The sequence below is a fragment of the Zootermopsis nevadensis genome, unplaced genomic scaffold (assembly GCF_977971745.1).
Source record: "Zootermopsis nevadensis isolate Lab colony 2312 unplaced genomic scaffold, Znev_1.0 Znev_ptg000030l, whole genome shotgun sequence".
NCBI lineage: Eukaryota > Metazoa > Arthropoda > Insecta > Blattodea > Termopsidae > Zootermopsis > Zootermopsis nevadensis.
In genome coordinates, this window is record NW_028259162.1 from 4,832,431 (window position 1) to 4,848,975 (window position 16,545).

The 16,545-nt window shown below is 35.1% G+C and overlaps 1 protein-coding gene across 5 annotated transcripts in view; it reads left to right on the forward strand.

Annotated features, from left to right (window-relative positions):
- Window positions 1–16,545, forward strand: part of Npc1a (Niemann-Pick type C-1a) — a 38,521-nt gene that overhangs the window by 17,755 nt on the left and 4,221 nt on the right. For 3 of the 5 annotated variants that reach the window (XM_022064658.2, XM_022064674.2, XM_087358510.1), the window contains 18 exons: window positions 12–137; window positions 1,221–1,438; window positions 1,676–1,774; window positions 1,999–2,204; window positions 3,063–3,263; window positions 3,798–3,996; window positions 4,754–4,870; window positions 5,104–5,284; window positions 5,659–5,786; window positions 6,838–7,092; window positions 7,783–7,946; window positions 8,047–8,165; window positions 8,526–8,671; window positions 9,939–10,144; window positions 10,520–10,751; window positions 11,821–11,934; window positions 12,911–13,073; window positions 15,964–16,144. In XM_022064658.2, the coding sequence (XP_021920350.1) occupies window positions 12–137; window positions 1,221–1,438; window positions 1,676–1,774; window positions 1,999–2,204; window positions 3,063–3,263; window positions 3,798–3,996; window positions 4,754–4,870; window positions 5,104–5,284; window positions 5,659–5,786; window positions 6,838–7,092; window positions 7,783–7,946; window positions 8,047–8,165; window positions 8,526–8,671; window positions 9,939–10,144; window positions 10,520–10,751; window positions 11,821–11,934; window positions 12,911–13,073; window positions 15,964–16,144 (3,055 nt within the window). The remainder of the gene's footprint in view (window positions 1–11; window positions 138–1,220; window positions 1,439–1,675; window positions 1,775–1,998; window positions 2,205–3,062; window positions 3,264–3,797; window positions 3,997–4,753; window positions 4,871–5,103; window positions 5,285–5,658; window positions 5,787–6,837; window positions 7,093–7,782; window positions 7,947–8,046; window positions 8,166–8,525; window positions 8,672–9,938; window positions 10,145–10,519; window positions 10,752–11,820; window positions 11,935–12,910; window positions 13,074–15,963; window positions 16,145–16,545) is intronic. The other 2 variants (XM_022064683.2, XM_022064666.2) reach the window with 2 other exon arrangements.

Below are 16,545 nucleotides of genomic sequence, written 5' to 3' on the forward strand. Positions count from 1 at the left end.
CTTTTTACAAGGTGTGATGAGTGCTGAAGAAGAAGAATCAACAAAACGTGTGGACCATGGTTCACCATCTTTTCTGGAAAAATTAGGTGCTGGAACAGATGCTTTGTTGGAAGAATTCTTTCAGTGGTGGGGCACAGGTGAGCTGGAGGGTAATTGACATTTGGTCCACAACAAATTGTGTGGACACTTTATATCATTTAGTACAAAACATTTTAGAAATGAGAAATTAACAAGTTTTGAGACCCTCTGAACCAAAATTGTCTCAAAATCCACCTCAATAATTTGCTCATTGATAAGTACATAATGTACTGCAATAAATAGGTGACATTTTCATTCTGTTTATGTATACTTATTCTGAAATTGTTTTGACATAACTGAACATCTGCAATTGCTGTTAGTCTTATTGTTGCTAATGGGCTGTGAGTGAAATTGGTGCCTGTATCTCCTTCATAGAATGGAAGTGAATTTGTTTTGGTAGGTGAAGGAAATGATTTTTGTTTCAGAATACTGTCGTACATACTGTGAGGTATTTTGGAAATTAGTAAGACTGTGTTATATCAATTTCACATGAACTTGTAATTATAAGATACATTGTACACCCATTCTTTCTGGTCTTTTATGTAGCCACAAACTGCTGGATGTAGGATATTTAGATTCAGCAAATACATCATTTGTGTGTCTGTTTAGTTTCACCAGATTTGGCAACATTTTGTTTCACTTCTGCAAATATATATCTGTTTCATATAATTTGACAGGGAATAATGTTTATTAGAGTGTGTCTAAGCTACAAAGGATTCAGAAAAGAATTTTCATGTAGGATTTCAAGTTTTCATGGCGGTGAGTCCGAATACGGCTGTCTCCCGGGTGGTTGTGCTGTGTAGTCTGGTAGAAGTTTACCGATTTTTCAGAAGTCCTTGCTGCCTCCATCATTAGGGTGATGAGTAAGCCATGCGAGCAGGAAACGCTTTTAAAGAATTTCCATTTTACTCGCATTTTAATTTTTACATGCTATCCTCTAGTGTGAGCAAGGAAGACCTTATGGGCCCATCCATATTTGGCTTGTCACTCTTTTCCTATGGGGGTAAGCATCTTTCCTGAATGGGATAATTGTTGTGCAACTGTGACAAGATTGGTTGAAGGTGCAACAGTTGACCTCATCACATTATTGCAAGAATTAGCGCAGTTTAAGTGTAGTCTTATTTAATTACTTTTCTTTTCAGGTTGTGCTCGTCATCCTTGGCTTGTTTTGTTTGTGGGACTCTGTGTTGTTACTGGCATGGGACATGGCATCAAATACATAAAAGTAACCACAAACCCAGTAGAACTGTGGGCTTCACCCCATAGCAGATCAAGAGTTGAACGAGAATATTTTGATAGCCATTTTGAACCTTTCTATCGTACTGAACAAGTTATCATTCAAGCATCAGGATATAAGTCTGTAAGTTTATGTACATTTCTTATTATTGTTTTCATCAATTGTAGTGTAAAGTTTGCTATTTAAGATGGATTTTTATCTTCCACATTTTTCCTATTTTACATTGTTATTGCATGAAATTTGTAAAAGTTAACCCAGTGGTGAAATTTGTAAAATTGATTTATGAAATGTACAAAGAAATGTAGTATTTAAACTAATAGAAATATAATAAATGTTTGGCTTTAATTTTTGAATTTGCAGATTGTTCACAATACATCAAATGGACCCATAGTTTTTGGACCTGCTTTCAATGAGACTTTCCTAATGACAGTTCTGTCTCTTCAGAAAGAAATAGAAAAGGTTAGTTAATTTTTATATTATTTGAATTTGTAGTTTAATGTTTCATTTGACTGTGTAAGTGTTTGCATTTTGTTTGGCATTTGGTACCATATATCTATGGTGAAATCTCCGTGATGTTTTCTAAGGGACCATGAATTTGAATGCTGAACTGACAAAACCTTAAGTTACTGGTTATTAGTATATTAATCTGTGAGATATTGATTGATATTTTGATGTTGATGCAGATTGGTAAAGAAGAGGGCAATGGTTTGGAGAAAATTTGCTTTGCACCCTTGACATCACAATTCACTGGACCACCCCATGTTGAACAGTGTGTGGTGCAGAGTGTCTGGGGCTACTTCCAGGATAGTGAAGATACTTTTAATGAAACTGACACAGATCCAGAGGGTTTTGTTGTGAACTACTTGGATCATTTTGTGAAATGCACACAGTAAATATCCAATAAATTGTCTGTTTCATATGTTTTAGATATTTTTACTTCATCAAACAGGAATGTGTATTGATCCCCAATACAATGTTTTTCCAGCATACAGCATTTATTTTTTTATATTGTGGCCAAATTCTAGTACCATCATTATCATCATAATTTTTTCTCCCCCCCTCTAGTTTTTTGGTATGTGAATTATGTTTTTTTCCCATAGTCTTGCAAGTTTCTTATTTATAGTGCATGATGTTTTGTAATGTTTACTCATTTGGCATGTTATTTCCAGTTTATTTTATAATGTAAAAATTCAGTTACTTTTGAAATTTGTAGTTTTTCTATGAATGGTGTATTAATGTCTGTTCTATAGTGTTTGTCAGTTGTGTTGATTTTCCGCATCCAGCGTTCAGTGTCTGATCTCTCCTACAGTTGTTTGATAACTCTGTAATGGGACAAGTTTAGGACAGGACACTTGATGATTGAATCCAGTAGTGCCTATTAGATTTATCTCTATATTATTATGTGTAGGGCAGCTCTTGAGTCTCCCTGAGCCACCTATCCAATAGTGTTTGCATGCTGTTTGAGAATAAAAATGCATGTAAAGTGTTGTCCGATCTTAACTGAAGGTTAATATGCTGACAAATTTCAGTGAGACCTCCTATTATCATTTAATGGGAATCAATTTAATGGTTCTCAAGTTTTTACATGTAGATGGATGTACACACATGGCATAGATGCACTTTTCACCTTTTAGTTGTAAATATGAATGAAAATAAAAGGAATGTCATGGTAGTATGAAACACTTGCTAAGAGTTTTTAAAATTTTTATGTAATAATAAACTTCTGATATGTTTTGTGTTATTTCAGAAATTATTACAATCCTGAATGCCTAGCTGAGTATGGAGGCCCTGTAGATCCAGCCATAGCTCTAGGTGGCTTTTTGGATGCTGGAGAAATATTAGAAGGTGAACCAAGATATGAGAGAGCAACAGCAGTGATCCTTACATTTCTTGTTAATAACTATCACAACAAGACCAAATTGGGACCGGCTCTTGAGTGGGAGCAGAAGTAAGTACTCTTCTGTTGGTATATTGACAAGAGTGGAAACTTTAGAGTCAACATTTTTTCCAAAACATACTTATCTATTAAAATGTCCATATTCATTTTTATGTCTCTATGCTGTATATATGAGGATATTAAATTTGCAGGTACAACACACACTTCATTTGTCACTAAAGTTTAACATGTTCAGAATCATATCTAACCTTGATCGGGTAGCAACAAAAGGAACATGCCATGAGAAGACAAAAGATGTCTCTTTTGAATGCACAGTTTTAGCTTCTGTTGCTACATGGTGCATGCATCTAACTTTTGTGATTCCTTGAATGATGGTTAATTGACTATTAATTTCCTTATTTTAATGAGGCAAAACATTGTGCTGCTATTGATGGTTGACCTGAGAGGTAAGCCAGCAGCATGGTGAGTGGGAGTGAACTTGTTTATTATCTGGGGAGATGGGGGAAAATAATAATGTCAGATGAAGGATGCCTATACTTTAATTTATGAATCCAACTTAAGATTTACTAAATTTCTTTATGCAAGGTTTATTGAATTCATGAAGAATTACACCGCACAGCCACATCCAGATATAGAAGTTGCCTTTACATCTGAGCGCTCAATTGAAGATGAGCTGGATCGTGAGTCTCATTCAGATGTCAGCACCATTCTAGTCAGCTACATCATTATGTTTGCATACATTGCAATTGCACTTGGACAAATTCGCACTTGCAGTCGGCTGCTGGTAAGACACCTGTAGAATGGTAAAACTATATTTTCTGGAAGGTTTTATTGATACAGATAAAGTTGGTTTATTGATATTTGACCACTGGCAGGGCTGGTGGACAATAGAGCATGAAAGGCTTGTAGACATCTTTTTCACTTATTTTATGCTATATGTGCAAAGTTATTATGTATGTCTGCCATGTTTACCATTTTGAACTTACAAGCCTGTTTTTCCGATGTATGTCCTTCCATATAAGATAGAGAAGTGTTACTGGGCCACCAGAAGTTCCTATAATTCTCTGACAGATGGAAGATTGTTCCTTCATTAATTCATCGGTCTTAGCTGTGAATTCATGGGATACAGAAGATTGTGTGTTCACACTTCTGTAGGGAATAGCACCAGTCACTTGGAAACAGGTGTGTTTGTATAGAAATGTATAGCACTCTGGGGATTTATATTTATTTATTTAACAATGGAAATTTACATAAATATTAATATGTGCTTTATGAGTTTTTGTCAGTTGATTGCCAACTCTTCTCACTGTGTGCTGAGACTGGAAAAAACTACTCTTCTGACTTATCACACAATGGAAGTTTAATGTATTTACATCACAAACCTTTGATGTAAATGGTGGAGTAATTTTAGGAGGTGTTTTTAGAGGAAGGAGTGTCATAGACTGATAACTATAATATTTTTAATATATTTTACTGGACAGAAAACTTCAAGATAAAGTCTGAGCTTCACAGTATTGAGGTTAAATGTTCCTCTGTTACAGATTGACAGCAAAGTGACGCTTGGGTTAGGAGGAGTGTTGATTGTACTTGCTTCCGTAGTGTGTTCAGTTGGGTTGTTTGGTTTTATTGGTGTTCCAGCAACACTCATCATCATTGAGGTAAGTGTTGATCTGCAGAAGCATATGAAGTATATTCTGAATTTGTTGAACATTTATATTATATCAGATCAGGATACAATTTCCATACTATTTTTACTGTTTGTAGAAAGAATAGTCATCTTTATTTGTATGTGTTTTTGCAGCCTTCTCCTCCTTTGTGAGTAATTTTCAATGATTATAGCAATTTCTTAAGTATCTGACATTTCTCACTGAATTTAGTGAAATAATTTCAGGTAATTCCATTCTTGGCGCTTGCTGTGGGAGTGGACAATATCTTCATTCTAGTGCAGACACACCAGAGAGAACCACGCCATCCAAATGAGAGCCACGTGTCACATATAGGCCGTGTTGTTGCCCAAGTTGGGCCATCCATGCTTCTAACAAGCTTGTCAGAGTCATGTTGTTTTTTTCTAGGTAATATACTGTCACTTAATTTGAAAGGCGATGGTTTTTATCTTTCTTTCTCCTCTGTGCAGTATTATATTACTTGAAGTGGAGAAATGACCTATGATTTTAAATTTTAAGAAAAGTACTGTTTAATAACAAAGACTAAATAAATTCTAAATTGTGCAGGCACAGAGATGACTGTAATAAAAGTTCAGGACTAAAAGAAAGGAAAAAAAATTTGTTAGAAGTATAACAAGCACTAAGCCACCAAATTGTGTGCAAGGTACAGAGATATTCTAGTACATAGCGTATGCCACTGTATATATAGCATCTAGCCATTTTCTTTGTTATGAAGGTCCTTTTTGTAGAGAGGTTCTTAATCTTGATGTAATTTTTTCCAGGTGCTTTATCAGACATGCCTGCAGTCCGTGCATTTGCTTTGTATGCAGGAATGGCCCTGCTGATTGACTTTTTACTCCAAATCACCTGCTTTGTCAGTTTGTTAGCTCTCGACACCATACGACAAGCAGTAAGTCTCTAATGTTGTGTTTAAATCAGATGCTTTTTTATATTATTTTATTTGAAGTATGTTGCTTAAGAGATTGTGCCTGCATTCATATTTATGGTCCATAGTTACTTGTTTATAAAAGCATTATCAGCATTTAAATTATGAACATTAACGTTTTTTAACAAGATACATGTTGAAACATCTTCTGTCATGAAGACAGTGCTAATTTTAATGTGATGCTATTGAATTCTGCAGAATTAATCAATAATATGAAGCTGTGCAAAATATATCATGAGTATATATATATATATATATATATATATATATATATTTTTGTTTTGCTTCTATTTTTTATTGTTTATGTTAAATTTCCCGTTTCATGGGGTTGCCTCAAATTCACTGTCTTCTTATTTTGGGTACATGTGTAAGTCATTGCCTGTTGTTTTGTATGGGTGCGAAACATGGTCTCTCGCTCAGAGGGAGGAACACAGATTGCAGGTGTTTGAGAACAGGGTGTTGAGGAGGATATTTGGGCCTAAGAGGGAAGACGATGGGGCGTGGAGAAAACTGCATAATGATGAGCTTAAAAATCTGTACTCCTCCTCCAGTATTGTCAGGGTGATTAAGTCGAGAAGAATGAGATGGGCTGGGCATGTAGCGCGCATGGATGGGACAAGAGGTGTGCACCGAGTACTGGTTGGGAAACCTGAAGGGAAGAGACCGCTGGGGAGACCTAGACGTAGATGGGAGGATAATCTCAGGCGGGATCTATGGGAGATAGGAGTTGAAGGAAACTGGATTTTGTTGGCCCAGGACAGGGTCCGGTGGAGGGCTTTGGTTAATTCGGTGATGAACCTTCGGGTTCGGTAAGCCATCTAGTTAATTATGTAAGTCATTGTTCTCAGATTCAGTTGCCCATATATTATTATTCAGCATGTTTTAATGAGCATAAATGTTGCGTTTGTTTTAAATATGAAGGTAACAGTTTGAATTTATTACACAGTTGACATGTATGGTCTCGTGACTTTGAGGCTAGTTAATTGGTATTAACCTTTGCAAATAATTTTTACAGGAAAATAGGTTGGATGTGTGTTGTTTCCTACATGGCCCTAAGTCTGAAGTAGATTCCAACTCTGAGGGAATTCTGTACAAGCTCTTCAAACTTCTTTATGTTCCTCTGCTGATGAAGTCGGTGGTCAGAGCTGCTGTGATGGTTGTATTTTTTGGTTGGTTATGCACAAGTATTGCTGTAATTCCTGACATTGAAGTTGGTTTGGACCAAGAACTCTCAATGTCTGAAGATTCATATGTTCTTAAATACTTCAAGGTAATAGTCCATGTAACATTCTTACCTTAAAGAGAAAATGTGGTTGTCACATTGATCATATGCGATCTGTATCTACCAGGTTAAGACGTAGACTTGACTTGCCCTGGGTGTTACATCCAGACAGATCTAGGTGCAGATTTTTCTCTATGCAAAGCTTAAAAATTTGTAACACGGAAAGTAACAGGTATCAGCATCAGGTTTAGTTCAGAGCTCATGTTGTGTCATCTCTTGGCAGTCATTCTTGTGAATCTTTTGTTGTTAGGAATGGCAGGCAGAATTTGTCTTATGGGTTATCCTACCTCAGAAATGGATATTATTTTCATTGCTGATTATACCGTGTTGGAAGTGTGAACATAGTGGATGATATATAATTTTCTGCATGTGTCCTAGTATTTCTGTAGTATATCTCCCCCTACCAAAAAAAAAAATACAGTTAAGCGAGTTATTTTCATCCATCTCTTCAGCCTACTTTGTGTTTGTGTCACATTAATGATAGCGTCTTGCTCAGACTCCTCATAATGCAGAAGTATAAGGGGTACAGTAAAGCTGCACACATTTTCAGCTTTGCAATTATGTGGAAGCCTTCATCACACATTGGTCAATTATTTACTCTGTATTATTAGATTGTATGCTGTATCAATATAATTCTTGGACTTGTTTCAGTGTAATGTTTCATAATATCTGTTTCAGAATATGAGCCGTTATTTATCCATTGGGCCACCAATGTACTTTGTTGTCAAAGGTGGTTTGAATTATTCAGAACCAGAAGTACAGAACTTGGTATGTGGAGGGCAGTACTGCAATCTTGATTCTCTCAGTACACAGGTGTATTTGGCCTCTAAGAATCCTAAAAGGTAATTTCTTTCTCTAGATTAGTGTAGTCATATTTGAATATCTAAAGCATTTGTTGGTGACTGCATGTCTTGGTTTCCATTTTTTATTTTCATATTACAGAACATACATTGCTAGAGCTGCAGCTTCATGGATTGATGACTATATGGACTGGTCAGCTCCTAATTCTGGATGTTGCAAGTTCTTTACACAGAACAATTCCTTCTGCCCACATAATATCCGTAAGTATGATATTTTGATATACTGTGGTACCCACAAGTAGGTTTGGAGAAATCTAATCTGAGAGAGGCCCAGATAGAGGTAGACCCAGTAGAAGCTCAAGAGTGTCCAAAACATTGAAGGTAAGGCTAAGGGAACAATAGCAGAGTAGCAGATCCAGTTATAATTATCTACAGATTTTTGCTGAAGTGTCCAAAGTTTAGATGGAAGTACATGGAAGTAAGCAAATGGCTAGAAAGTTGGGAAAAGAAAATTAGCATGGAGAAAGGTATGATAAATTCTATGGTAGTTATTAAAGTAGCTACAAGTAAATTATGGAAAACTTTATTTTAAGGAAATTGTGTTTTTCTTTTTTGTTTTAGATTCAGGCTGCTCAGACTGTGTTGTTCATATTGATAACAAAACCAATCGTCCGATTCCAGTTGATTTTGAAAAGTTTGTCCCATTCTTTTTGCAAGATAATCCAGATGAAAATTGTGCTAAAGCTGGACATGCAGCTTATGGACAGGTATGTGTTATATCATTATTTGTGATGTTTAGAAATTTTAAGTCATACCATTTCATTATGTCTGTGTAGTTGCATCTTAGGCGACTTTTGGTACTGGTCTTACATTAACTTGTGTTATATTTGTCTTCAGTGTTCACTTCCAGCTCTTCAATTAAAAAGTGTCCTCCTGCTAGATGCACACCAGCTGCTAATGTTGTCTGCAAGGACTTTGATATATTTTTTACAAAAATTATTTACCTTAATCGCATTCTATAATAACTGTGTTATTATCCGTATGTTAGATATTAATTACATTTGTTACAAATTTTTATGTATTTTTTCCCATTTCTCTCATCTACTCACCATTGACTGTGCTACTATAGAATTTCTCTGTTTTAGTACCTTCTTTAGCATAATTTCTTCTCATTTTAATCTAATTGACTTCATTTATATGAATTATTATTACAAACCTATTAATGTATGCAGTAGCAATTTGCCTTTGTGTATTAACATCCTCTACACTCATAATTTTTTGATAATGTCTTTGTTGTTACCTTGGAGCTGATGTAGCTCAGTCAGTATAGTGACTGACTATGGATGGCAAAACCTGGGTTCAATCCCTAACAAGGGCAGATGATTTTTCTTCTAGCCTCTGCATCCAGACTGGCTCTGGGGCCCACCCAGCCTTCTATCTAATGGGTCCTGGGTTTAAAGTGTGGCCAGGGTGTGGCACTGACCACTCGCCCCTGTCTAGTGCCAAGGTTAAGAATGAGTAGGAGCTATACTGCTCTCCCCCCAAGTGCCTACAATTCATAAAGCAGGACAACTTTACTTCCTTTTACTTTACTCTTTCTTGTTACCTTTCTATATTTATTAAGATTGTGCTCTAATCTTGTGCTGTATCTGTAATCGGCCTTCTGGCTGTTTGTACAGTAGACTAGCAATACTTAATTGAATTGAATAAAGTACAAATCTGTCAACTTGCTAGTTGATCTAGAGAAATGTGTTATGATGTCAGTGTATGAAATATATAAATATTTTAAGATTCTGTTGTCATTAAATGTTAGGTTTGTGAATGAGTCTTAAGCAAGGGATATTTCTGTGAAATTGTTCTTTTGGATTGTCTTATCATCTAAACTATAAAATTAAACATTGCAGTGATCCAAAAGCTGGATTTTGCTTTCCTCAGCAGGTAAAAAGGAGAAAGAGGAGACACTATCTTTGGAGTTAGCTCTACTCATGTCTTCAGGTGATTTAATTTTGATATTGGTGATGAATTATTTTTTAGGGTGTTAGATATAAAGTGGATGAACATGGCCTTGCACAAGTTGGTGCAAACTACTTCATGGCATATCATACAATCCTCAAAACATCAAAGGATTACTACAAATCACTGAAATCAGCTCGCACAATCTCAGCAAATGTTACAGACTCCATAAACTCGCATTTGAAGGCCTTGGGTTACAGTACTACCATTGAAGTGTTCCCATACAGGTGAGATGAAGTAAACTTTTTAAAACTTTAATAACATGTAGAAAGGTTGCAGAGAAATAGATTAGCATATTTAGAACTGTACTATGTGCTCATTGAAAAATAAATACAGGTTACCACAAAAGAGATAGAGAAAGCAATTTTTGGATGGGAGTTAATGGAACAGACTATACAAGCCTAAAATCCAGTTAGTACAGGAAGATAAACTAGGCTGTGTTCAAGCAATTATTTGCTTTAAGGTATATGTGAATCCATGATTATGACAACTGCATTTTATTTTAAGAACAGCGAGCATAATAAAGTATGACAAAATAATATGTAATAAAATGTGGCATACTCTGAAATTCTGTAACATGTTTGTGCACATTTCTGTTGCAGTGTCTTCTATGTCTTTTATGAACAGTACTTAACAACATGGCCTGACACCTTGTTCAGCCTTGGAGTTTCGTTAGCAGCTATATTTGTAGTGACATTCTTATTGATGGGCCTGGATGTCTTTTCATCCATTGTGGTGATTATTACCATCACGATGATTGTTGTGAATATTGGAGGCCTCATGTACTGGTGGCATATTACGCTAAATGCTGTCTCTCTTGTCAACCTTGTAATGGTGTGTATATTTCTTTGGAGTCATACAGGTAGACTAGGTTTCTTAAAAGTGTGTTTGGGTTCTCTCTTTGAGTTTTCTAGTTTTTGTTCATGTTGTAAGTACTTTGAAATATTTGTTAATTGGTATTCATACTTATTTTTATTCATTAATAGGTTATCCAATGAATTTTTATGCCCTGTGGAAGTTTGTGAGAGCCAGAATATCACAGTATTCTGACTAGACTACAAACTGGATGACCAGTCTGTATCATAAACTTCAAGAATTAGGGTCATATTCAATATGGAATTCTGATTCAAATACCATTATCATTAACATGGCTTATAATGCACCAAATTAAACATAGTGTTTTGTTTAATATTTCTTGAGTAACTGGATTTCTGTTGTGTATGGTGCTCATAATTTCCCCGTGACTTGCCTATTCCCTGTATTTCTATTCCTGTCTTGGTTGACTGCATTTATATATTTCCTTGTTTAGTAAATGTAGAACAGTGTTTGGATCGATCTGTAATTTATCCTCCAAAATACTTTAAATAGAAGTAAGTTCATTTGTTTAGGTAACAGTGAAATGATATCAAAAATTATCTGATTGTCAGAAATCTAAATTTCCTCACATTTCTATGTGGTCTCATATTGTGAAGGATTTTGAATGGATATCTCCAATAAGAATGCTCATGTATTTTCCTGGGGTAATAACATTTAAAAGATAGAGACAGTTTGAAAGTTTCATGTAGAAAAAGTAAGTACATTGAACTTGTGAAGGAATTTTGTAGGAAAAGAATATTTAATGGTTATTTTAAAAAGTAGTAAAATCTGTAACAAATACATTGAAAGTTCTGTGAGAAATTTAGGAAAGTAAATTATTAGATCAAAATTAGATGGCTGTCTTCTGGGTTGTAACACCATGTAGTTTAGTAGAAGTTTACCAAAGTTTCAAAGGCCATGCTGCCACCATCATCATTACCCTATTGAAGGCAGAAATGAATCAAATGTTGGCATATTTTTAGAGGTTTAGATTGGTTCAAGGGGATTGTTAAGACTAAAGAGACATTAACTTCTTTGTATTTTGCAGGCTATTGGTATTTCTGTCGAGTTCTGTAGTCATCTTGTACATACTTTTGCTGTATCAGTAAAAGAAACAAGAGTGCAAAGAGCTGCAGATGCATTAACAAGAATGGGTAGTTCGGTAAGTTGGCTGCATACAAGAGCTCTAGCATATACGCTTTATCTTCACTTTGAAGCTAGAATTATCAGTAAGTTTATCAACCACAACTGGAAAATTATGTGCATAGGAAATGATAATATTTGGCCAGTTTATGCAGTGAACATTATTAGGCATGGTGTAAATCAGAAAACTAATGTTACATAAACTTTGTCACATTTTGAGCGTTTGCCAGAGAATTTTGTAAAGAATTCATAATTGCTTTGTTTCCCTTCAAGTGCTTCAGATACAAGGTGGTATTCATTATTCACTTCATTTTCAGTGTCTGAGAAGTGACAGTTATCTGGAGAGCCTTTAAATATTTGTAATTTTCATGTTTAGAGAAAAGTTAGTTGCAAAATTCCACATGATCATTATCAGTAATGGATGTGTTGGTCGAAAGCTGGTTTTCATGTGTTTGCCATTCTATTGTACACATAAATTATTTTGCATATTTTTCATATTTACTACTGTATGAAATTTCAGGACGCTTCTGTGAATAGCACTAGAGGTAGAATATCACAGATTGAGAATGCAGTTTTCTGACAGAATACTGTGGAATAAATGGGTACAACGTTAGGTGTAAAATGTGGAACACCATTTCATATCTGTATGTCAAATTTACTGAAGCTTCAATTTCCCCCCCCCCCCCCCCCTTTACCAGTTCTTTTTAAATTTGAAATAGACAAGTAATATCTTTTAATTGTTGATCTTTAATAAAACCCAGGATTGAAATTATTTCTATGTAAGGAAACCTTTATGACATTGTACTGAATATTACCCCTTTACAAGTATCAGCAAGGTGGACTATTATTGACTTTGTAATTTTTTTTAAATTCTTTAGCAATATAAATGGAAATTATCATGTTTGCAGCCTGTTCATATAAGCATTTTGTAAGAGGAGTGGTTTCTTCAAAAGAATGTTGTCTGTTTTATATGTTGCTTTGTGTACTGTTTACAGATCTTCTCTGGAATCACCCTGACAAAATTTGGAGGCATTCTTGTTCTGGGATTTGCAAAGTCTCAGATATTTCAAGTGTTCTACTTCCGCATGTATCTTGGTATTGTGCTTTTTGGAGCAGCGCATGGTCTCATTTTCCTTCCAGTGCTTTTAAGTTATATTGGTAAGTATTGATACCATATTGTTGAACAATATTGCTACATAATCGGCAATGCATTATTGTAGTCCATCGTGTGCTTTCAATTATTGTGCTTTCACAATTCAATAATATTTATTTTTACAGCCAAACGCAACTTGTTATAATATATTTATATTATGTATTTTTGTGTAATAACAAGTTGTTTGTAAAATATTATCTAGCTACATTTAACACAACAGTAAGTCACAAGTAACATTTGTGCTGTTACAGTGTTTCAGTGAATTGCGCGTAAGAGTAGGTCATAAAATCAGAGTATAAGAAACTTCATAGTAGCAGGTAATTGTCACATTAGCTAGAGGGCTTAGTATTCACAGATGTGTAGACATATCTACTTCATGCATTAGAGCTGATGTTGACCTAGGATTCAAACAAAGAAGTGTGAGAAATGTTTTAATAAACCTGAGTAAAGGTCTGTGCTGTCTCCACCCACTCCTGTCCCATTTAAACATTCAAAACTAATGTAAATTCATGAGTGGATGTGCCTGTCTACTGTTACTTTCCTTAATTTTATTTGCTATTTTACCTAGTGTCATAATGTAGGTCACTGTTCTGCAACCAGTTTGCTTCCACAAGATTGCAGGTGTGTGTTTAATTTTTATAGGAAATTGCATATTCACATATTCTTTTGCAATTAGAATTTGTAATACACACCCAGATTCATCATTGATGTGCTGTCTTGTATCTTTGACAAATTAGGGTCTGGCACAGGTGAAACAAGTTGTAGAACACTGGTTTACATAATAGAACTTAAACAGTCAGTGGTTGAAAGTTGAAAATAACATTTCTAATTTATAAGAATATTTACTTGTGAAATTTGAGATTTCCTAAACCAATCTGCAAGTTACATCATGGTGCCTTAGGTTTCCAAAGTTATCTGTATAACCATCCTTAGTAATTTTCATTAATTCTCTCTCAATAGGAATGCAAGAAAGCATTATTGTTGTTGGAATTTGGACTGTTCTTAACTACAGACTGGAACATTATCTGTATATCTCTTACATGTCATAGATCTTACAAATGAAAAAGGAAAGGACAAAGTGTGTGATGAATATTTGCACCTTTCAAAAATGGAATGATATCCTATAACTCTAAATTATTTTGGAATTGTCCATTGTCTGGCATATATTTTATTATTTAAAACTGTACCTAAATAGAAAACATTCTGTGTATCTCAGTGTACAGTTTTTGCGTTTCATGTAGTAGTACTAGGCACCCTCTGGTGTCAGCTTCTGAGCATTAGTTCTCTGACCAGCTGCTGTGAAGTGCTTGTCTCTAGTTTCAATCCAAGAAATGCCTATGCATCACTTGAAGATATACATCTGGTGCATATGTCACTTTACAGAATTGTAGGGTCGTTATTTTATTAATAAAGAGTTGATGCTAAAGTTTCTAATTTCATAATTATGCAGTTGTGCTCCTTATTTTAACTTCATGAAAGATATATTTGGATTGAGCAGGATATGTGTCATAAGGCCAGGACAAGAATGGATATGCTGGAGGCATTTTTTGGAGACCACCATTTTAAAGGAATTGTAACCACCCAGATATAACTCCCCTCACTGCCTTCTGTGAGGTAGAATATATGTACCAAAACAGTCCAAGAAGCATATAGCACCTGAAAGTGAATGTTGGAAATGCCATTGGCAGTATCACGGCAGAAATGTGACATGTTTCTTGGAACATGTATTCAGAACAGTAGAGACCCCTTCCATCATATTTTGTGGACACTTTCTTAAGATATAAAATACTTTTTGTGTTCAGGTACGGTTTTAAATGGAACACATTTTAGCACAACATTGGAGATCTCTTGAGATAGTTGTAATAGGGATCATTTTATTTGGTGCTTTTGTCACAATGAGTGCAGATGTCACCATGTTGCAGTGCTCGTCTTGATTCTGCATCTTGTATAATTGGACACAATGTTTCATAAACAAGATTTTGTTGCTGAAAGAAAGCTTTTCTCCAGTGGTATATATAATTTTCTTTGTCATGTCTGCATAATAGTATGCTTTTTATCTAGTCTCATTCTATATCTGATTTTGAATTAACTAGCATCTCAGGTTAGCTTGTCTTTAACAGGTTACATAGACTGGGTTTATCATGATTTTAAAAACATCTAAATTTTAAATAATGCAATATAATCTATACTTGTTAAAAATAATTATGCAAGAAATGAATATATGTTGTAACACTTTTGAAAATCGTTTTATGAAGGAAAATTTCTTTGAAGCATGAGCTAACACTACAGACAGATGGAGCTTTAAAATTCATGGAAATCAGTAAATATTGATTGCATTACAACTATATAAAGGTTTCATAACATAGTACCACACAAATTGAAATTTACTGTATCTTGACATTGTCAGACCAGTTAATTTAAATGCCTTTTATATACTGCATTTTAGTGTGTTAAACATATCAGATGACATTTAATTTTAGTGATCTGCTATATTGAAGACAGTTTCCTCAAAATTTTCTCCATCATCACAAATATTTTTACTATAAAACTACAGTGCTGTTACGTATGTTATAAATTAATATTTGACAGGTCTTCATAATCCTGTATGCAAAAACTGCATGAAAATAATATCTCTTAACTTGCATGTTTAATAAGATCCTTGAGCACAAATTTTATTGGTAATGATTATTAAATGAAATAAAAACATCAGAAATAGTTTATATTTGCCAGATGATCTCTTAATCTCTGTTATTAGCACCTTTATTTTATAGTGAAGAACTAGTTTCCTTCCCATTTTAGTAAATGGACGCATGTTACCTACTAATGTCTGGTAGTGGGTCGTCATATGACTAGCGATCAGGTTTTTTCTCATCCAACTGTGTTTACTCCACCCAGGTTCTCCCATGAACAAAGCCAAAGTGGCCAACCACGAGAGACATATGCAACGGCTGCAGATTCAGGATAATGCTGCTTGTGGGGAAACCTCGTTAAATAGAGTAAGCATCAGCATGGGGAAGGGAGGGTCGGAGACAGCCGACTTAGGGATGTGGTCACCTCACCCACACCTCCCGGGAAGGTAGGGGCCAGGGAGACGGCAGCAGGAGCCATGGTTGTTTCATTATTGAACTTTCCCATTGCACTCGTACTGCACAGTTGTATTGCTTTTATGTCATCCTGTCTCTCCTAAAATAACAGACTTCTCTTGCGGGTGTATTGATGGTGGTGGCGGTTTTTCTTTTCTTCTTCCTCCCCTCCCCCTCAAATTATAATATTGACATACAAACAAATATAATTTTCTGCAGATAAATATGTTCAGCTTGAGTCATTTCAACTAACCTATAGGGAATGCCCCGGAATTTCTCCAAAACTTTAAGTCCTTTGACACTAACAATAACAGATTATGGTGTCTGCTGTAACTATTCTTTGTTAGTGCTGTGTATAAAATTGTACCCTTGATCAGTGGCTCATAAAGAAACA